At 64.7% G+C, this 20,084-nt stretch overlaps 2 protein-coding genes across 2 annotated transcripts in view; one reads left to right on the forward strand and one right to left on the reverse strand.

Moving 5' to 3' along the window:
* The window catches only part of Ctu2 (cytosolic thiouridylase subunit 2 homolog (S. pombe)), a 10,644-nt gene extending 4,353 nt beyond the window's left edge, over window positions 1-6,291 (forward strand). Inside the window, exons 2-16 of the mRNA XM_013012724.1 lie at window positions 85-165; window positions 394-521; window positions 2,282-2,360; window positions 2,467-2,526; window positions 3,511-3,571; window positions 3,910-4,019; window positions 4,109-4,377; window positions 4,455-4,590; window positions 4,812-4,943; window positions 5,137-5,228; window positions 5,308-5,411; window positions 5,494-5,632; window positions 5,724-5,790; window positions 5,979-6,037; window positions 6,118-6,291. Coding sequence (XP_012868178.1) covers window positions 85-165; window positions 394-521; window positions 2,282-2,360; window positions 2,467-2,526; window positions 3,511-3,571; window positions 3,910-4,019; window positions 4,109-4,377; window positions 4,455-4,590; window positions 4,812-4,943; window positions 5,137-5,228; window positions 5,308-5,411; window positions 5,494-5,632; window positions 5,724-5,790; window positions 5,979-6,037; window positions 6,118-6,193 — 1,593 coding nt within the window. The 3' untranslated portion in view covers window positions 6,194-6,291. The remainder of the gene's footprint in view (window positions 1-84; window positions 166-393; window positions 522-2,281; window positions 2,361-2,466; window positions 2,527-3,510; window positions 3,572-3,909; window positions 4,020-4,108; window positions 4,378-4,454; window positions 4,591-4,811; window positions 4,944-5,136; window positions 5,229-5,307; window positions 5,412-5,493; window positions 5,633-5,723; window positions 5,791-5,978; window positions 6,038-6,117) is intronic.
* Window positions 6,292-6,538: 247 nt separating this feature from the next.
* The window catches only part of Piezo1 (piezo-type mechanosensitive ion channel component 1), a 55,640-nt gene continuing 42,094 nt past the window's right edge, over window positions 6,539-20,084 (reverse strand). The window contains exons 24-57 of the mRNA XM_013012725.1: window positions 19,866-20,026; window positions 19,607-19,783; window positions 19,151-19,276; window positions 18,863-19,063; window positions 18,095-18,299; window positions 16,841-16,945; window positions 16,378-16,531; window positions 16,067-16,310; window positions 15,892-15,988; window positions 15,629-15,800; window positions 15,141-15,230; window positions 14,950-15,050; window positions 14,613-14,684; window positions 14,223-14,323; window positions 13,764-13,842; window positions 13,635-13,691; window positions 13,384-13,556; window positions 13,211-13,305; window positions 12,884-13,090; window positions 12,316-12,574; window positions 12,050-12,238; window positions 11,680-11,965; window positions 10,941-11,058; window positions 10,697-10,844; window positions 10,392-10,606; window positions 10,038-10,196; window positions 9,784-9,931; window positions 8,260-8,448; window positions 7,814-7,906; window positions 7,537-7,709; window positions 7,332-7,454; window positions 7,181-7,260; window positions 6,877-7,066; window positions 6,539-6,800 (exon numbers count right to left, since the gene is read on the reverse strand). Of these exons, the coding sequence (XP_012868179.1) occupies window positions 6,551-6,800; window positions 6,877-7,066; window positions 7,181-7,260; window positions 7,332-7,454; window positions 7,537-7,709; window positions 7,814-7,906; window positions 8,260-8,448; window positions 9,784-9,931; window positions 10,038-10,196; window positions 10,392-10,606; window positions 10,697-10,844; window positions 10,941-11,058; window positions 11,680-11,965; window positions 12,050-12,238; window positions 12,316-12,574; window positions 12,884-13,090; window positions 13,211-13,305; window positions 13,384-13,556; window positions 13,635-13,691; window positions 13,764-13,842; window positions 14,223-14,323; window positions 14,613-14,684; window positions 14,950-15,050; window positions 15,141-15,230; window positions 15,629-15,800; window positions 15,892-15,988; window positions 16,067-16,310; window positions 16,378-16,531; window positions 16,841-16,945; window positions 18,095-18,299; window positions 18,863-19,063; window positions 19,151-19,276; window positions 19,607-19,783; window positions 19,866-20,026 (5,237 nt within the window). The 3' untranslated portion in view covers window positions 6,539-6,550. The remainder of the gene's footprint in view (window positions 6,801-6,876; window positions 7,067-7,180; window positions 7,261-7,331; window positions 7,455-7,536; window positions 7,710-7,813; window positions 7,907-8,259; window positions 8,449-9,783; window positions 9,932-10,037; window positions 10,197-10,391; window positions 10,607-10,696; window positions 10,845-10,940; window positions 11,059-11,679; window positions 11,966-12,049; window positions 12,239-12,315; window positions 12,575-12,883; window positions 13,091-13,210; window positions 13,306-13,383; window positions 13,557-13,634; window positions 13,692-13,763; window positions 13,843-14,222; window positions 14,324-14,612; window positions 14,685-14,949; window positions 15,051-15,140; window positions 15,231-15,628; window positions 15,801-15,891; window positions 15,989-16,066; window positions 16,311-16,377; window positions 16,532-16,840; window positions 16,946-18,094; window positions 18,300-18,862; window positions 19,064-19,150; window positions 19,277-19,606; window positions 19,784-19,865; window positions 20,027-20,084) is intronic.

Here is a 20,084-nt window from a genome sequence, read left to right on the forward strand (position 1 = left end):
TTCCCCCCCTCCGCCCGTTGCACCCTATGCCTGACGCCCCCCACCCTAAACCCTTCGCCTGATGCCCTCTCCTTGTCACCCCAGCCTGATGCTCTCTTCTTGTTAGTCCTCTCCCCCCAGTCTGGCAACCTGGCTCTGACTGCTGTCTACTCCCTGTCGCCCCTGGCCCCTGACTGACCTTCTGCCTGTCATCAACCTCCCCCCCCCTCGTTGCTGTCCTGTCACTGGAGGCCTGTCTCCTCAGAGACCCTCACACGTCCCCTAGGCCTGCTTTTCCAGGCCACACATTCTCCCAGCCCAGGGCCTTTGAGCTGTTGGTTAAGACACAGACAAGCCCTGGGGTACCAGGGAGGGGCCTCTGGTCCTGCCTCGGGTGGCCGTCAGGTCTGCTAGGGCAAGGGGGCCTTGCATCCACGTGCTTGTTCTCTCCTCCCTGACCCTTCAAGAGGTGAGCAGAAGTGTGTGAAGTGCAAAGAAGGCCTGCCAGTGGTGGTCATCCGCGCCGGAGATGCCTTCTGCAGGTGAGAGCCCTGCTTCTCAGGCTTTTTTCTTCTGTTTAAAAGCATTGTTACTCTCGGCGCTGGTGGCTCACGCCTGTCATCCTAGCTGTGGAGGAGGCTGAGATCTGAGGATCACGATTCAAAGCCAGATTGGGCAGGAAAGTCCATGAGACTCTTATCTCCAATAAACCACTAGAAAACCGGAAGTGGTGCTGTGGCTCAAGTAGTAGAGCGCTTGCCTTGCATGCCTGAGGTCCTGGGTTCTATTCCTCAGCACCACATAAGCAGGAAAAAAAAAAGCCAGAAGTGGTGCTGTGGCTCAAGTGGTAGAGTGCTAGCCTTGAGCTGAAGAGCGCAGGGACAGCACCAGGCCCAGAGTTCAAGCCCCACAACTGACATTTAGGGTTAGCTAGGATACATCTGACGCCATTCAGAGCATCCTGGGAGCTTGCCAAGTGCTCTGGGCAGAAGTTGTTTACCTTGTAGGACATCCGTTTTATCTGTGGGAGCAGAGGCTGGGAAGGAAAGTTCATTGTCCCCCAAGTCCTTTGGCCAGGAACAAGGGGTTATTTCCAGAGGGTCCGGGGCGGGAGGGCAGCACTAGGTCTCTGCATTTTAGCCTTTTAATTTCTTCTGTTGTTGGATACTGTTTAGAATAGGGTTTGTTTGTTGAGTAAGTAATCTCTTCCTCCTCCTCCTCCTTTTTCTTCTTCCTTTGTGCCAGTACTGGGGCTTGAATTTAGGACCTGGGTGCTTTTTTGCTCTAGGCTGGCACTTGAGCCACCCATTTCTGGCTCTTTGGTGGTTAAATGGAGATGAGTTTCATGGATATGTTTCTGCTCAGATTCTCAGATCTCAGTCTTCTGAGTAGCTAGGCTTACAGGCCTCACCTACTGGTGCTTAGCTTCTGAGAGAATTTTTAAAGCAGATAATTTTAGATCTTACCCCTGGAAATTCTGATAACTGGTCTTTGTGAGTCTAACATGTTAGCAGCCAGGGTTGAAAACATTTGACTTAGTAGCCTGAGTCAACTGAAATGTTAAGAGCTTCCCAGACCTGGTGGGAAGTTTTGACTATGTTTTTTTTTTTTTTGGTCGTGGGGCTTGAACTCCGGGCCTGGGCGCTGTCCCTCAGCTCTTGAGCTTAAGCCGAGCGCTCTACCACTTGAGCCACAGCACCACTTCCGGTTTTCTGGTGGTTCGTTGGAGATCAGAGTCTCACGAACTTTCTTGCCTGGGCTGGCTTTGAACCTTGATCCTCACATCTCAGCCTCCTGAGTAGTTAGGATTAAGGAGGGACCTGAGCATGTGTGTTTGGTGCAGATTCAGAACCATTTCTGCCTAGCAAGGCCTAGATACATTGCAGCCTCGGTTGGCAAGCCGGGAGGCCCGGGCTGTTGTGCCTCTCTACAGCCTGCTTAGCTTTCCTCTTCCACTCCAGAGGGGCGGTACCTAGAAGCCAATCATCATCAGCGTGTCTCCTCGTGGGCATCAAGCTTGGCTCATCACTTGCCAGTCTGAGTTTGCCCTTTCCACCAGCTGGGGTGCATTAGCCACGGCCTCCATGTTTGGTATAGCTTGCAACCTTCAGGGTCTAGGTGTGTTCCTGGGAACCTGGTGCACCTGGCAGCTGCATCTGCAGTGCTGTATTCCACCCAGCCCTTCTCCAGGCTGTGGCGGTCTCTGAAGGCGGGCATTCCCAAGAGACAGATGCGGTTGCCGTTGGGCCGTGGGCTGCACACCGTTGGTGGGCCCGAGCAGCCCTGTTTGGCTCCTTTACAGGGACTGCTTCAAGGCACTGTATGTGCACAAGTTCAGAGCTATGCTGGGGAAGAACCGCCTCATCTTTCCTGGAGAGAAGGTAGCCGGGGGCTTTCCTCCCCAGGCTCTGAGGGTGGGCTCGGTGTGGGGTAGACGCCTGGGTTAGAAGGTACTATGTAAAACTGCTGATGTTTCCTCTCCCCCAGGTGCTCCTGGCGTGGTCGGGGGGGCCTTCATCTGGCTCCATGGTCTGGCAGGTCCTTGAGGTATGTTCAAGTTGAGTCAGGGAGCTTCCTGCTCAGCTGGCTCCTAGGGCCTTGTGTAGACAGGGGCCAGCAGCACGCTCCTGCACGGCACGGCTGGGGTTGACAGCAGGGGCAGAGGCCAGAAGCCACATCCTGGATACCCAGCTGTGCCCCACTTTGCTCTGTTCATTTTCCAAACCTGCATCACCATGGTGCTGCACCTTGGCCAAGTACGGCTCACGGGGAGATGGAGAACGTTTGTCAGAAGTGGTCTGGGCAGAGAGTGCAGCATGTAAGGGGAAGAGATAGATGTGGGGGGGCTCAAGCTGTGAACCCGGGATGTGGGTGGGCCCTAGGGCTCTGGACTTTCCAGGTGGAGGTCTTGGAGCAGGGATGGGGCAGGTGTGCTCCTGCCACGCCGGCTGAGGGGCAGGCAGCCCGCAGAGTGCTCCTGTGCCTGGTCCCCGTCCCTGCTCAGGTGGAGCACGGCCCCAGGCCGGCCAGCCAGCACTTGGGTGGCATCGCTTGGCCCAGCTCCCTCTGCCTGAGGCCAACTCTGTTCCTACACAAAACAGAACTACAGATTTCTGAGACCCACACAGTGTGCTTTTCAGCGCGTTGGCCTGCTCAGCCCTGTGCGCAGGCCTGCCTAACCCTGCGCCTACACAGTGTGCCTTTCAGCGCGTTGGCCTGCTCAGCCCTGTCCGCAGGCCTGCCTGACCCTGCGCCTACACAGTGTGCCTTTCAGCGCATTGGCCTGCTCAGCCCTGTCCGCAGGCCACCCTGCGCCTACACAGTGTGCCTTTCAGCGCGTTGGCCTGCTCAGCCCTGTCCGCAGGCCTGCCTGACCCTGCGCCTACACAGTGTGCCTTTCAGCGCATTGGCCTGCTCAGCCCTGTCCGCAGGCCTGCCTGACCCTGCGCCTGAGCCGCTGCTTCTGCTTCCTGGGAGTAGCACTCCTCCGTCTGCTGGGAAGGCAATCCTAGGTGCTGCTTCTCCCCGCAGGGCTTGAGTCAGGATTCTGCCAAAAGACTGCGCTTTGTGCCGGGAGTCATCTTTGTGGATGGTATGTGTGCCTAGCGCTAGAGGCTTGAGGCCGCCGTGGAGGGCCTCCTCTTGGCGAGCCTGCTCAGGAGGGCCTTTCATGGAGGCTCTGGTAGGGACACTTCCAGCAGTGGGCGCTGAAGTCTCAGACTGCCCAGATTTGGGGCGAGGGGCCGAGTGCCTGCCCTGCCCTGTGTTCAGTGCTGGTGTTGGGTAGGATGTGGAGGGCTGTGGGGCCTCTCTCGCGCTGCGGAGGTGCCTCAGAGCCGCCCCTGTATGGAGTGTGGCCGTGGGGGCGTTGGGCCCCCCCTCCCCGCCCAGGCGCCTCTGCAAGCCCGCACCCTCCTTCTCCCAATGCAGAGGGAGCAGTCTGCGGCCAGAGCCCGGAAGGCCGAGCGGAAACCCTGGCTGAGGTGCAGCGGATCCTGCAGGGCACTGGCTTCCCGTGGCACGTGGTCGCTTTAGAGGAGGTGGCTGGGCAGGACCTGGAGGGCCATGGCTGTGCCCATCCCTGCTCCCAGGCTGGGCCTGAGCTCATTGGCCTCTGGCATCCTGGCAGGTGTTCAGCCTGCCGCCGTCGGTGCTTCGCTGCCCTGCCCAGGAGCCAGGAGGGACGGAGGAGGGCTACAAGGCAGCAGTGGGCAGCTTTCTGCAGCACCAGCTGGGCTCAGAGGGCAGCCGTGGCCCGGCTCAGGGGGGAGAGCAGACGTGCCCACCCCACCCAGGCCACACCAGGTCCCCTACAGCTGCGCAGACTGCGGCTCTGTCCAGGCTGTTCAACTCTGTGAAGACGTTGACGGCCAAGGAGGAGCTTCTGCAGACCCTGCGGTGAGCCCGCGCCCGGGGCCCTGCCCTTGCCTCTGGGACCCCGGCTGGCCTCTGCAACGCCTGCTGCCCCTTCACAGGGCCCACCTGATCCTGCACGTGGCCCGAGTCCATGGCTACTCCAAGGTGATGATGGGGGACAGCTGCACCCGCCTGGCCATCAAGCTCATGACCAACCTGGCCCTGGGGAGAGGCGCCTTTCTCGCCTGGGACACAGTACGCGGGGGTGGGGACATGTACGCGGGGGCGGGGACATGTACGTGGGGGTGGGGACATGTATGCGGGGGCGGGGACATGTACGTGGGGGACACAGTACGGGGGGGGGGGGCCAGGTGCCCCTGTGCCCTCATGTGAAAGCCTCTGGGTCGCACCCTCGCCTGGGGGAGGGGTCTGGCTCCGCCTCAGGCAGGACCAGGGTCACCCGCTGCACCCCTCAGGGCTTCTCGGATGAGCGGCACGGGGACGTGGTGGTGGTGCGGCCCATGAGGGATCACACCTTGAAAGAGGTGGTCTTCTACAACCGCCTGTTCGCCGTGCCGTCGGTCTTCACGCCGGCCATCGACACCAAGGTGGGTCTGCCTGGGCGTCCTCTCCTTTGGCACACATCAGCTGATAAGAACCCTACGTTGTCCTGTCATTCCTGATGAGAGGCTGTGGCCTCACAGGGCCACAGAGCGGACATCCCTGCCCCGCTGTGGAAGCAGGGCTGGTGTGTGAAATCCTGTCCTCTGCACCACCTCCCCCACCCCCTCCTCCCTCCAGGCGCCCGAGAAGGCCAGCATCCACCGCCTGATGGAGGCCTTCATCCTCCGGCTGCAGACCCAGTTCCCCTCCACCATCAGCACCGTGTACAGGTGTGCATGCAGGGGGTGCTGAGCCCACAGCCAGGCTTGGCCGGGGGTGGTGCCCGTGACTTTCCCCGCCTACCCGCAGGACGAGCGAGAAGCTGGCCAAGTCCCCCAGGGAGGGCTGCGCCGCCGGCCCCCCCGCCTCCCACTGCCTCCTGTGCATGTGTGCGCTGGACATCGACACCGACGGTAGGTGCCGGGCGGGAGCAGGCCAGCTGGGGGCGGGCTGGCGTTCGGGGCTCTCGGTGCCCTCACCCCTCTCTGTTTGCAGATAGTGCCACTGCTTTTGGGGCTCAGACCTCTTTGCGTCGCTCAAAAACACCCCAGGCTGAGTGTGGGACTCCCACTTCACCCTGCTGCAGCCTGAAGCCAGGCAGGGGCCAGGCCTGCTGCGGGGCGGCCTGTGGGAGGTGAGTCCCTGCCCCATCTCCCTGCAGCTGGAAGGGGGGGACACCAGGGCCTGGGCAGAGCCAGCTCCACAGGTCCACTCTGCTTCCCCAGGGAGGAGGCCCCGGCCTGCGTCACTGAGCAGCTGTGCTACGGCTGCCGGGTCACCATGAAGGACGTGGTGAGTGGACGCTCCTCTCCCAGCCGTGGGCACAGGCACGCTCTCCGCCCCTCACCCCTCCTGACGCTCCTCTCCTAGCCGTGGCACAGGCACGCTCTCCGCCCCTCACCCCTCCTGACGCTCCTCTCCCAGCCCTGGGCACAGGCACGCTCACCGCCCCTCACCCCTCCTGGCTTCTTTTCCTGCAGCCCTCCCAGGACTCGCTGCCCCCCTACATCCTGGCGGAGGCCCAGTCCCGCAGGCAGAGGTGAGTGACGCCTGAGCTGCGAAGCCCCTTGTGGCGTCCGGCCCTCCCAACCCGCCCGGCGCTCACTGTATGCTCTGCAGGGACCTGGTCATGCAGGAGATCCAGGAGTACCTGATTGAGGACAGTGACAGCGAGGCTGAGCAGGCTCAGAGCTGAGCCCGGAGGACACACCTGGCCGGCGCGGGAGGGCCGTCGGCGCAGGGCGGGAGTCAGGGCAGGATGGGCCTGGCCCACCATTGTCTATTTGTATAAATAAAAACATTTTTAATTAGAAAACTCTACAGTACGCGTGGGGCTGGGCCTCCAGGCCCAGCTGGCTGGCCGTGGACTAGGCTGGGCCCACGGGGCTCGGGTGGGACACAGCGTCCTTCTGACAGCAGCATCGGGGCTCGGGTGGGCCGTGGAGTTGTCACAGCTGGTGGGCTTGGGGCCGGCGAGCAGCCGCCCCAGCCCACGGTGCCGCCTGTGCCGGCGGCTCCTTCATTCCCAGCGCCCAGGGCGGGAGGGCGGGGCTCACTCCTTCTCTCGCGTCCACTTGATCATGGTCTCTGGCGAGCGGTACAGGAAGATGAGCTTGGCATACAGCTCCTCCTCCAGCTCCAGCTCGCGAGTCTCCCGCACCAGGAAGATGTCCTGGCACAGCTTGAGGATGCGGTCCACGCAAGGCAGCTCTTCGAACATGATGGAGTGCGAGATCTCGCTGAAGAAGCCCCGCACAAACTTGCCGATGACCAGCACAATGGACACGTACAACCCCATGATCCTGCCAGAGGCAGAGAGTGAGGCCCGGCTGCCGCCTGAGCCACCCAGCCACGGGCCACCCAGATCTCCAGACTCACCCATAGCCGGCCAGGAAGCCAAGGCTGGGCGGGCTGACCTTGTCACTGAAGATGACCATGGGCAGCAAGTTGCAGTTGCTGTGGCAGTCCTGCATCTCGATGACCCACCACTCCAGGAAGCCGGCAGCCCCCGCTCCCCCTCGCTCCCTCCACAGCTGGATGCGCACACCGAGGTAGTCGGCTTCTTCCACTGGGTCAGAGCCAGGACGCTTGGAGCAGCCACGGGCCACGGCCCCATCCCCCCGGGGCCGAGATCCTGTCCCCTCCCCCAGCCCAACCCCCAGGCCCGGACACCCACACTCACTTGGCTGCAGCTGCTTCACAGGGTTGGCTTCTGGCCCATTGGGGGCCCGGATGTACTTGGGGAAAAGGTGGGGGATGACCCTGTGGTGGGGCCGGCAGGTCAGGGCCAGCTCACCCCCAGCCCCCCCCCAGCCCGCAGGGCCCTCACTCACACGGAGTGGTCAGACGTGCCGTCCAGCAGGCGGGCCAGCTGCTGGCGCTCTGTGCTGTTGGGGGCCAGCTCCAGGGTGTGCTTCTCGTTGGTGTACTCCACCGAGCCACCCTTGGCCAGGTCCCTGAGGCGAGGGCACAGCTGAGCCACTGCACGCGCTTGCCGTGAGCCCGCGGGGCCGCCCGGGTCCCCGGGCCGGGACCCACCTCTGGAAGTTCCAGGTGAAGCGCAGGGTGATGTCGGCTGTGCCGTTGTACAGCTCTCGTCTCATCTGGTCGCGGCTGGGCGGGCTGATGCGCCACAGCGCCCCCGAGCTGCCCTCGATCTGCGCCGTGACGATGTCCTCAGGGCTGTACTGGCTGATGAACTGCATGGCCAGCTGCGGCAGGGCGGGGAGGGGGGCCTCAGTGGGGGATGCGCCCCCCCCACCCCACCAGGCCACCGCCCGCCCCGCCCAGTGGAGGCCACGTAGGGGCCACTCACCGGGTGGGCGTCAAATTGTCGGCACAGCTCCTCATAAGCCTGGGGCGTGAAGGGCACGATGGAGGGCTGCTGGGCGCTCATGGTGAACAGGGGCTGGGGGGACAATGCGGCGAGCTGTGCACGGGGGCTGCACACGGGCCACGCGGGGTGAGGGGGAGCTGTGTACGGGGGCTACACACAGGCCATGCGGGGTGGGGGGGGAGAGCTGTGGACAGGGGCTGCACACGGGGTAGGGGGAGCTGTGGACAGGGGCCATGCGGGGGGTGGGGAGCTGTGCACAGAGGCTGCACACGGGGGGAGCCGTGGACACGGGCCACCCGGGGGTCTGCACATGGGGGCTCTACATGGTGGGGGGTGGCCCACATGAGGGTTTGTGCACAAGTGGCCTCGGGACAGCCTTACTCTGTCTCCCAGGCGGGGAGCTGACCGGGCTGGGAACCACCTACCTCGTAGCCCCCCAGCTTGAGGGTGACGGTGACGTCGATGGGCTGGTTGACCACGCCCACCACAGAGCGCACCAGAGACATGAAGAGCAGCGGGAACCAGATGATGGCGATGAGGAAGATGATGATGAGGCCGCCCATGCCGTACTTGACGATCTTCTTCTTCTTCTGCCCTTTGGGCTGCGGGTATTTCTAGGGGAGACACAGGTCACTCCCACCCCTCACAGGCCCGTGGTCTAAATCACAAGTCAGCATCTGCACAAACCCATAGTGTTGACGCAGGACAGACATACAGGTCGCTGAACTGCCCTGAAGTGCAGAAACAAACCCCGATGTGGTCAGGGGGCCCTGGATGAGGTGCTGGGAGCGTTCAGCAGGAATGGGCTCTTCAACCAAAGGGACTGGGACGCTGCACGTGCCTGGGAACACACGTGCCCCTTGCTGCACGTATAAAGTGTGGACTCAAGGTCAGAGCTTGAGGGGCTGGGGAGGTGGCTCAGTGGCAGAGCGCTTGCCTTGCATGCATGAGGCCTTGGGTTGGATTCCTCAGCTCCACATAAGCAAAAAGAAAAAAAGCCGGAAGTGGGGCTGTGGCTCAAGTGGTAGAGCGCTAGCCTTGAGCTGAAGAGCTGAGGGACAGCGCCCAGGCCCAGAGTTCAGGCCCCACGACCGGACCCAAAAAAAAAAAAGATCAGAGCTTGAGTTTAAACCTCAGCAAGACAGCCACACGGTGGCCTGGATTTGGCAGAAGTTGCAGACAGAACACCAAGAGCTTGAGCAAAATGCAGGCAAAACTGGAGGCAGCCACACATGGCAGAAACTGTGGCCTAGCTGAGCCGAGCCCCGGTGGCTGGCGTCTATTATAAGAGTTCCTGCTAGGAACTGACAGCCGGAGGCAGACATGGCCTCATGGCTAAAGGGTGGCCGCCGAGGAATAGGGGCCCTATTGGTAAGAATGCAGCGCCAGAGCAGTGCAGCTACTTGAAGGCGGGCTGCTCCTCCACATAGGCCCACAGCAGCTCTGCGACCGTGGACGGAGCACTGGTGGCTCACAGTTGCCACGGGGGGGGGGAGGAGTGGGGGGGTGGGCAGACGGCCTAGAGACCAGCCAGAGGTCGGGCACACCGGGGAGCACCGCCTGAGTGTGGAAAGGAGTGGAGCACTGACTGGCTGGGAGGGCGGCGGGCAGAGGCGGGAAGCAGACGAGAGAGTTCTTTTGTGGGACCAGCACAGACAGTGGCTGGTAGTGGGGCCAGAACCAGGCTTGCTTCGTGGAGTGATGCAAGTGTCCTAAGTTGGACTTGCGGTAGGTGCACAGCTGCGTCAATACACCAAAGCACCAAACTGCACTCGCAGTGAAGAACCAAAGCTCCTCCACCTCCACCAGGCTCTCCTCCCTCCCGCGCTTCTGTGAACCCCTCAGGAGACCCAGTGTCCCCCTGCCCCAGCCCAGAGGGGCTTCAGGAAGTTCCTCTCAGGATGCCAGCACCGTGGGGCCGCATCCCATGCCCTCAGTCCCACACCTACCTTCTCTGTCTCCCGGCTGCATTTGATGATGAAGATGTTGGCGTAGATGTCCTCCACACACATCCAGTTGGACAGGGACAGGGTGGTGTCTGTCCACACCCAGTCCATGACTGCCCTCAGCTCCACCAGGAATGGCACCAGCCGGAACCTGTCAAGGCCAGTTTCCTGTCAGGTGGGCCCTTCCTGGACCCAAGGCAACAGGCCTGCCGTCCTGGCCCCTCCCGCTGCGCCATGCCCAGGGAGCCCACGCTCACCCCTGGAAGAGGAAGAGGTTCACATGGTTGTACTTCTTGGTGAGGAAGTTGCCAAGGATGCGGGTCGGGTAGCCACACCGAATCTGGTAGGCGGACAGGGCGAAGTAGATGCACTTCACGAAGTACCACAGCTGGGCCACGGCGTTCTGGCGGAACATCCTGGGGGCGGGGCAGAGGCCTGGTTAGGGCGGAGCTGCAGAGCCCCACCAGTGCCACGCACAGCGAGTGCCCTGTGCCTGGACGGAGCGGGGCCCCGGGGCCTGGTTAGGGCGGAGCTGCAGAGCCCCACCAGTGCCACGCACAGCGAGTGCCCTGTGCCTGGACAGAGCGGGGCCCCGGGGGTAGGAAGCGCACCTCTCTGTGACAGCCGGCAGGATGAAGAACATCCAGAGGTGGATGGCCAGCACCAGGACCACCTGGAAGGCCAGCTTGCCCAGCACGGTCTTGCGCAGGTAGAGGGCGCGGTCGATGACCATGGTGCTGAACTGGATGAGCAGCATGACCAGGAAGGCCTCGGGCACCTGGTTGTCCGACAGTGAGGACGTGATGTCCGTGGCCGCCGAGTGCTTCTGTGGGGGGAGAGCTCTGGTCAGGGGGAGCGGAAGTGGGGGCCCCGCAGCGGCGCCTTCCACCCCTAGTCACGGGGCAGGCTGGCTCACCCCAAAGGCCCAGAAGCCAAAGATGATGATGATGAAGTCGACCACGTCTGCCAGGAACATGAGCACATACACATCGGTGGCCGCTCGGTACTTGGTGTGCAGAATGTCGTGGAAGAACTGCCGCAGGGGCTGGGACACGCTCTGGGCCCTGGGGGCGGGAAGCTGTGACCCCAGCGAAGTGCCCGCCCCCCTCCTTCCTCCCCTCCCCTCCCTCTCCCCCCTCCTCCCTCCTCCCCTCACTCACAGGTTCAGGCAGAAGCTCTGCAGCCGGCGCCCAGCTGCCTTCATTCTTTCTCGGCAGAGGCTTGGCTGCTTTCTTCCTGTGTCCTGTGTCCTCTCTTCCTCCTCCCTGTCGTCAGACTCTGTGGGAAAGGCCGTGCTGACTCAGTCCAGCAAGAGCTGCCACAGCTCCAGACCACCCCCAGGAGCAGGCATCACCCCGCTTCACAGACTGAGCACAGTGACTCCCCTCTGCTCACCACCTAGGGGTTAGCCCTGAGGTGGAGGAGCTGAGGCGGAGGGGCTGAGGGGAAGGAGCTGAGGGGGAGGTCTGAGGTGGAGGAGCTGAGCGGGAGGATGTTGGCATGATCCGGCCTCTGGTCCTCAGCTCCATCCAGACCTGAGAGCCTCCCTGTCCTATGGTCCGGCCATGCAGCTGGCCGCTCCCTCTCTTTCCCAGACCTGGGCGGGCCGCTTGCCCCAGAGCTAGCCACCTAGAAGGGAGCTGACGCCATATTGCTCCCGTCCTGGGGAGCTATGGCCCCTGTAAGGAACCTTGTAATAATCTTTCTCCTGTGGCTGCCCGCCTGGGGGGTTCCTCGCAGAGGTCAGCCCTGGAGGCAGCCGTGAGGGCCTCTTCCCCCGGAAGGTCAGAGGCTCATGGCCCTGCTCTTCCCCGTGCTGGGCTGCAGTGCTGTCTCCACCCTCCCGGGAACAGGGTTGTGTGCGGGGCCTCCGGGGCCGGCCGGGGTGGGGGGATGTACCGACGGCTGGGCTCTCCTGCCTCCCTCTGAAGCGCAGGCTCGGGTGCCTTGAGTCCTGGGCTCTGAGCTCCGCTTGAGGGCTCCCGTCTTTGGCTCCAATGCTCGCTTCTCCCTGGATGTTCGCGGTGGCCGCAGGCAGCCCCGGTCCCTCTGGATACTCTGTGCCCACCTCAGCCTGGGGTCCTGGCGGGGCGGCGGGCCTCTCCTCCGCCCCCGGGCCCTGCCCCCTGCTCCTGCTGTGCTCCTTGGAGAGGGGGTGCTCCTCATGGTCCCAGAGGCCGTAGCACTGTGGACGGAGCAGGGAGGACGGTGAGGCGGCGGCCTGGGCTCCCGGGGCCCCCACCAGCACCACCACAGCCCCGGCGCTCACCAGCAGCTGGGAGCGGTGGAAGAAGAGGGCCATGAGCTGCGCCAGGTCGTACTTGATGTAGCCATCCATCTTCTCCAGGCCCAGGATGCGGGGCGGGAAGAACGGCTTGCTCTCGTGGCGCCGCAGCACGGTGTGGCTGTTCCACGGGAAGAAGCCGAACTGGAACAGGTACTTGGCGACCACCACGACCTGTGGGGCCGGGCGCTCAGCACGGGGCCAGGCTCCCGGCCCCTCCGCAGCCGCCTCCTGCCCCCCGCAGCCCCCACCTCTGTGAAGACGATGGCCGTCATCCAGAAGCGCTTGCTGGGCCTGGGGATGGTCAGCATGGCCCACAGGAAGACCAGCACGGGCAGCACCAGCGACACGGCCGAGGCTGTGACCGTGTGGTTGAGGATGATGATGAAGTAGCAGAGCAGCTCTGAGTGTGCGGCCACGCACTGGTAGAGCGCCCGCAGCAGCTGCAGCGTCCGGCCCTGTGTGGCCTCGAACTGCTCTGCCTCCTCCAGTTCCGGGATGTGCAGACGCCTGGCGAGACCCGAGAGCTGGGGGCCTCAGGCATGGAGGCCCAGGTGGGCCTGCCGCCCCCTCCCCAGCTCTCCTCCTGCCCTGGCATCCCCCCTCACCAGCATCCCTCCCTCCCCAGGCCCCCCTACCCTGCCAGCATCCCTCCCTCCCCAGGCCCTCCCTCCCCAGGTCCCCCCTATTCTGCCAGGGTCCCTCCCTCCCCAGGTTTGTCCCCCAGCTCCGTCACCCCTGGGCTTCACCACCCCATCAACTGAAGCCTCGGCCTGTCCCTGGCTGCCTCCCCCCCCCCCTTGCCCCTCATGGCCGCACCTGTCCAGGAGCAGCTCACTGGCTGTGCGCGTGCGCGTGTGAGCATGGGCCAGCAGCTCCTGGGAACCCTGCAGGGGACCCCCAGCCTCGGGGTCCCCCGTGTCTGAGACAATTTCTTCGCTGCCGCTGCGTGAGTTGTAGCCGGTGCTCAGGGGGCTTCCCGTGTCATCTGTCATGCTGCTCAGCGGCTCCTCGGGCCCCAGCCCGCTGCGGGAGAGAGGGTCCCAGGTGGCCAGCCCTCAGGCTCAGGGGAGAGGCGTGAGGACGGGTGATCACACCCTGTGGCCAGGCACAGGTGCACGCCAGCTTCCCGGGCCCCACACCCACCTTGAGGCCGCGCTGGGCCCGTCGCGGCCCTCCAGGACGGTCTCAGCTTCCTCGATGTAAAGCTGATCCAGCACGCCCAGGTGCACCTCGCCGCCCTGCGGGGCACAGGGAGGTGCTCAGCACCGCAGACCCGGGGCCCACCCACGAGCCTGCCCTGCCCTGGCAACGCTCACCCGCAGGAGCTCCTGCGTGAGCAGGTAGCGCTCGGCCCGCAGCACGTCACTCATGGTGTGGTGGTGTCTCGTGAAGGCCAGCAGCCAGCGCGTCAGCCCGTCCACCGTGGCCTGCCCCAGCACCCACAGGAACTGCAGCGTGTTCAGCAGGCGCTGTAGCATGTGGCTCCGGCCTGCGGGGAGGGCACAGGGCTTTGGAGGGGAGGCCAGCCCGGACAGCCCCCCGCCCTGCAGCCCGTGCGCCCACCTACCTGCCGCCTCATCCTCCAGGGCCTCCGCCGGCTGCTCCTCCTGGCTGGGGCTGCCTCCTGGGAACGGGGGCCGGTCAGCAGCTGGCGGCCAGGCGGCTCCCTACCACAGCCCCTACCCCATCAGCTCACCCGCAGGCAGGTGTCCTGCCCGCTCCTGCCGCTGCCTGAGTACCGTCCGCGCATTGGTCACCCACGCCTGGTACGCCATCTGCAGGTCACGGAGCAGTTAGCACCCTCGTGAGCCGGTTCCGAGTCAAGCCCAGTTCCAAGGAAGGGGAATTAGGTGCAGCTGCCTGCCTGGTTGGGGGCTTGCACCTTCTTGAAACTCCGAGGGCTACGGCGGGACCCAGACATGCAGCCACCCAGCATGCCCTGGCCACTCGGGCCGGGACGCCGCTGTGGCCAACAAGCACACAGCCCTTCCTGAGCTGGGGGTACCTAGGGAGTCAGAGCTGGGACTTTGGGAGGCAGAAGCGGGAGCCGGTGGAGATCCCTTCCCTGCCGCGTGGCTTTCCAGGAGGCTGGAGCCCCCTGGGGTCTGACCTTCCCACTGCCTGGCACGGGAGGGCTCAGGCAGAGCACACGCACCTGGAAGGCACTCTGGGCTGAGGGCCTGGGGTCCTCGGGAGGGGCCTCCTCTTCCTCCTCACTATCCGACTCAAACAGGAAGTAGTCCCCGGAGTGGATGACTGCAGACAGAGTGGGGGTGAGAGCTGGACCCCACGACCGGGCGAAATTCTGACGAGCCTGGTTCCTTTTCGGTGTGGGGTCGGCCCCGGCAGAGCCCGCGTGCCAGCCCAGGTGCCCTTCACCCGCTCCCCCCCACGCGGCCTCGCCCAGTGTCATCTCCCCTGGGCCCCCACGCAGGAGGATCACGAGGACAAGGCGTGAACGGGACACAGGCCAGACGGGACAAGAAGCCGTGAGGTGAGGCGAGAGCGGGGTGGCAGTGGGGCGGAGAGTGGCCTAGCCGAGTACCTGTGGCGTGGTCCAGCCAGGGGCGCCACCATTGTCTGCGTGGCAGGGAGGAGCCCCCGGGGCTGACAGGCCCTGTGGAGGGGTGGGGCAGGCGTGAGGCTACAGGAGGGGCTGGGGACAGAGACAAACACGGAGCTCCAACGCTGACAGGGTGCCGTGCCGTGACGCAGGGCTGGGCCCGGGCCGAGAGCGAAGGCAGACAGGCACGGGGCCAACAGCCAGCAGCCCGCTGGGGCGGAGACCACCTGACGAGGACAGGGGGGCGGGAGCCCCGGGGACGTCACGCGGGACACATGCAGGACACATGCAGGCTCCGGAAGGCAGAGACCACACCCACCTGGCTCCTGGTAGGGCTCCTCGGCCTCCGGGGACCGGGGTCGGCCGCGGCCCGCGCGGCCCTGTCTGTACTTCTCCTGCTTGGCACGGATGCGCTTCATCCTACGAGGGGGAGAGGGCTGAGCGCCAGGCGGCCTGCCAGCGGCCCGCGGCTGCGGCCCGCGGCTGCGGCCCGGCCCCGAGGGCACCTACTGTCTCTTCAGCTGGGCCAGGGACTTCTCTTCCGTCTTGCGGTGGAAGTCGATGCTCTTGAGGTTGGCCGCATTGTAGAGGGCAAAGCCCCTGCGGAAGAGAGTGAGGCCCAGACCTCAGGTCCGGCCCCACGGGCCTCCTCTTGCCTGTGGGCTTGGCCAGGCCCACCACCCTGCCCGGGCATGCATGCTTGGGCCTCCTGCTTCTACAGAAGGGCCCTGGGGCACACTCTGGGAGATTCCTGTTCCCTCCATTCTCCTAGGCACAAAGCCTGCCCGGGGGGATGCTCACACCCAGGGCCGGGCCCTGGGCCTAAGCTCAGCATGGTAAGCTGGCTCCCTGTGACACCTTATGGGGGCCGTGGCCCAGCGCAGCCCCTTCCGTTGGGATCAGCATGTGGTGGAGCCGGCGGGCCGAGGGCCCTGCAGCTCCCTCTCAGGGAGTGGAGATGCTACTCCACGGGAGCCCGGGGCCAGGGCCTGGCCAACCTGGAGGCCTGCAGGGCCGTGGCCTGCAGGTCCACGCTGACGTGCTGGAAGTAGTGGCTGAGGAACACGCGGCGCTGAAGCAGCAGGAAGAAGAAGCAGACGCTGTCCCAGATGATGCCCGCCTCCTCCACGGGCAGCAGGCAGTCCTTGTCCCTGCCCATCACCTCTTTGGCTGTGGGGGAGGGGCCGGCGTGGGCAGGGTCAGGGCCAGAGCGCCGGGGTCCCCGTGCCCCTCCGCCGGCCCACAGGCCTCACCCACTCACGGTCGTAGTAGCCTTTGACGGTGCACACCAGGCTGAAAAGCTGGATCACCCAGCAGAAGGCGCTCTGCATTTGCTCCACAAAGACACAGGACAGGAGCTGGGGGCGGGTGGGCGAGGAGTCAAGCCTGGCTCCTGGGGTGGGACTCAGGGGAAGGGGGCGGGGGGGGGCGCTCACCGAGAGCATGTTCTTGGAGATGATGACCGTGACATTGTACAGGATGAGGCAGTCCCACAGCACGAGCTGGGCCCGTGTGTCCTTCTGCAGCAGCGCGGTCCCGAAGAGCAGCAGGTAGAAGCAGGCCAGCAGGTAGCCCATCCCGAAGATGCTGATGCGGGTGGCCCCCGTGACAAACACCACCACGAGCACGAACCAGAAGAGGTAGCGGAACACGGCCACCTTCAGCATGTCCAGGTAGGACCTGTGGACAGAGCTGTCAGAGGCCACCCGGCGCCCCGGCCGCCCCTCCCGAAGGGCCCGGCACCCACCTGCAGTGGATGAAGTTGGGCACGGGGTTGGGCTCCCCCTGCAGCAGCGGCAGCTGGTCGGTGTTGCGCCCAGCCATGCCCCGCCACTCCTCGGTGCGCTCGGCCGCGAACACCTGCCACTGCTGGGATGCGCAGAGCAGCAGGAGGAAGTCACCTGTGGGACGCAGGGCGGCCGTCGGCGGGAGCCACAGGACAGGACACAGGGCCTGTGTCTGCCTGGGGGACCCCCGAGCGGCCTCTGTGTGGGGCAGGGCCGTGTGCACGCACCACGTCTGCATGCTTGCTAGAGCACGGCGCACACATGGGGCGCATGCTTGTGTGGGTGAGCCGGCCCAGCCCAGCTCCATCTGACTGTGCTCGGAGCCCACCCTCCGCAGGAAGCCCGCCAGCGCAGGCCCTGCATCCCCCCTCCCCCATCCTGTGGTAGCCCCAGGTGGGCGGGCGCTGTGCTGGGGTCACTCACTGATGAGATTGGTGGAGTTGGGGGCTCTGAAGAAGTCAGGCAGGTACAGCCACTTGATGAGGGCGGAGTTCATGGGGATGGCCTGGCTCCAGCGCCACGGGTAGTCTGTGGGACGGAGGAGTGTCAGGACGGCCCAGGACCCGAGGCCAAAGCCACAAGATGGAGTGACAGAACACAGCAATTGTGCTGGACGCCCCCCCCCCCCGGGTCTGCCTGGGTCCAAACGCCTGAGTAAGTGGGCAATGTCGGAGGAGAAAAAGGACTTCAACCCAGTCTCCAGGTTCCCCTCCACAACAGGCCTAACCAACAAGGGGAAAAGTAATAGCTGCAGAGAGACAGCCTGGGACCCAGCTCGACCCCAGTGGAGGCCACGGCCACCTGCGTGGAGCGGAGCTGGCAGGGGTGCCTGGCGTGGCCAAGGGGGCACCTTATTGGGGTCCACAGGGACGGCACTAAAAAAGCCGTCCAGAGCTCCCCAGGGAGCTGAGGGGTCCCTACAGATGGCACCAGGGACAGGCCACAGCGCAGGGCCGGAGATGGCACGTGCCGAGCGCTTCACTGCCCGGTCGGGAGCCCCGCACCGCGCTCCCTCCCTCCTGGCATCATTGCCGGGCCGTGGACGCGGCTGGTACGAAGGGACACGGGTGAAGAGCACCTGGGGGCCCACAGCCCACAACTCCGACACCTTCTGTTAAAAAGACAGGTCCACAGCCGGGCGCAGGTGGCTCACGCCTGTCATCCTAGCTACTCAGGAGGCTGAGAGCTGAGGACCTCAGGTCAAAGCCAGCCCGGGCAGGAAAGTCTGTGAGACTCTTATCTCTAATAAACCACTAGAAAACCAGAAGTGGTGCTGTGGCTCAAGGGGTAGAGTGCTAGCACTGAGCATGAAGATCAGGGACAGTGCCCAGGCCCCAAGTTCAAGCCCCAGGACTGGCACCAAAAAGAAGAGGAGGAAGGGGAGGGGGAGGGGGAGGAGGAAGAGATGACGAGAACCAGAGGCAAGGAGACGTCCAAGGGGCCAGGCCCTGTCCCAGAGTGACATATGCTGGGGCGCAGCCAACAACGGCCCGGAGGACACCGCGGGGTGGCGAGAGCGCATGTGCTGCCTGGCGTGGGCCTGGAGGACCAAGCTAAGCGGAGGCTGGTGGAGGGGAACAGACCTTCGTGCAGACAGACGACACACACATGCAGCCACGCTGCCTCACGGGCCTGCACAGGCGGAGGCACTCCCAGCCCCAGCCACGGCCTGCTCACCGACGCACAGGGCGGGCGGCATGCCCAGGCACAGCAGGTACTGGTAGAGCAGGAAGAGGGTGAGGAACAGGCAGTAGTTGGGCCAGAGGCGGGCGATGGCCCCCCGGCGCCGGCGGGTCAGGATGGTCACCAGCCAGCAGCCGTGCAGGATGACCATGAAGTCCATGCGCTGACCGATCACATTCACAGACATGAGGAAGCAGATCTGGACGGAAGAGGGGAGACGCGGAGGGGCGTGATGCAGGGCCCCGGGCTTGGGAGGACCCCCAGAGATGCACGCCGGGGGCAGCTCCCGTCTCGTGCAGGGCACCCTGGGGCCCACACCCCGGCTTGGGAGGACCCCCAGAGATGCACGCCGGGGGCAGCTCCCGTCTCGTGCAGGGCACCCTGGGGCCCATACCCCGGCTTGGGAGGACCCCCAGAGATGCACGCCGGGGGCAGCTCCCGTCTCGTGCAGGGCACCCTGGGGGCCCACACCCCGGCTTGGGAGGACCCAACCTGCTCTCCCAGGAGGGCTGTCAAAGCTAGATGTGTCTCCACCACGCTTGGAGCAAGCAGGCTCAGGCAGTGGACTCTTAAGACACTGGACAGCCTCACCCGTCTCCTGATGGGAAGGCCCAGCCTCCCTCGCCTTCCTGGGTACCACAGCCTCGCTTCCATCCTGGAGAGCCCCCTCGAGGCCTCCCAGCGCAGCCCGTGCCCACGCGGCCCCTCGGCCCTCGAGTAGCCTGCCCCGCGGGGGAACGAGGTGTGGACGCTCCGTCTCACCTCCAGCCCAAACTTGTAGAAGAAGAAGTTGATGAAGTACTTGAGGCAGCTGAGCAGGTCCTGGTCTAGCTGCTGGCGGCTGCCGTCGGCACACACGGCCTGGGCGGGCAGCGGGACCTGCTGGTGCTGCCGGCGGTAGTGTTCCTGGCGCCGGTACACCATGGCCTCAAACACGAGCAGCAGCAGCACCTGCAGGTGATTCTGCAGGGGAAGGGGTTCAGGAGCCGTCACGGGGACCCTCGGGAAGTCTCCGGGACGGACCGCCTGGCTGCCAACCCCTCAGCTCACCTGGATGTAGCCCAGGTTGGGGAAGCCCTTCCGCACCCCAAACCAATTGGCCGGGTCGACGGGCCCGCGGTACAGCAAGGACTGCTTGATCTCCACGGCCAGCAGGTTGGTGCTGTTGGGGAGGGGCTGTTGGAGAGGGGTGGGCGTCAGCACTCGCTCTGGGGTTGCCAGCGCTTCCCAGATCAGCGCCAGGCAGACACAGTAGCTGACCCAGTCAGGCGGACAGGACTGGCAGCCGGAGCCACCCTAACAGGGAGCTGGATGTTTGGGAAACAGCCAGTGCCGGGGGGGAAGAGAGATGCCCAGGAAGAGGAGGACAGTGGAGCAGAGAAAGCCCCGGATGGGGCCGCACGGAGCGCCTTTCCCGGCCCCAGGCCTGGCCCCGAGGTCCCTTCCCTCCCACTGCGCTCACAGTCCAGGCCCCACGGGCAGGGTGGCCCCCCCCAGAGCCCGCACCTGGCTGCAGTTGCTGGAGTACTCGTGGGGGTTGACGACCTTGAGCTGGTAGAGCATCTTGCACACGATGATGATGCAGGTCCACACGGTGGACAGGCAGGAGGCCATGGGCCGGAAGCGGGGGTAGGGCGTGGCGAAGGCCCACAGCACCACCAGCAGCAGGTTCATCACCGACACCTGCGTGGGGGGAGGCGGCGGGCAGCGGGGGCCAGCAGCGCCCAGAGCGCGACTCGAGGGACGCCCGGCCACCCGCGCTCACCTCCCGCAGCGCCACCCAGACGGTGTACAGGGCCACCAGCTTGAAGACGTGCAGCTCCAGCAGACGGCGCACGAACACTTGCACGCGAGAGAGGACGTCCGAGAAGCTGGCCGCAAGGTCCAGCAGCCGCTCGGCCACCAGGCCCCACTTGCTGACTGAACCTGTTGCAGGAAGTGAGGGGGCATGAGGGGGATGGGGGGATGGTGAAGGGGGGATGGT

The sequence above is a fragment of the Dipodomys ordii genome, unplaced genomic scaffold (genome assembly GCF_000151885.1).
Source record: "Dipodomys ordii isolate 6190 unplaced genomic scaffold, Dord_2.0 Scaffold18, whole genome shotgun sequence".
Lineage (NCBI taxonomy): Eukaryota > Metazoa > Chordata > Mammalia > Rodentia > Heteromyidae > Dipodomys > Dipodomys ordii.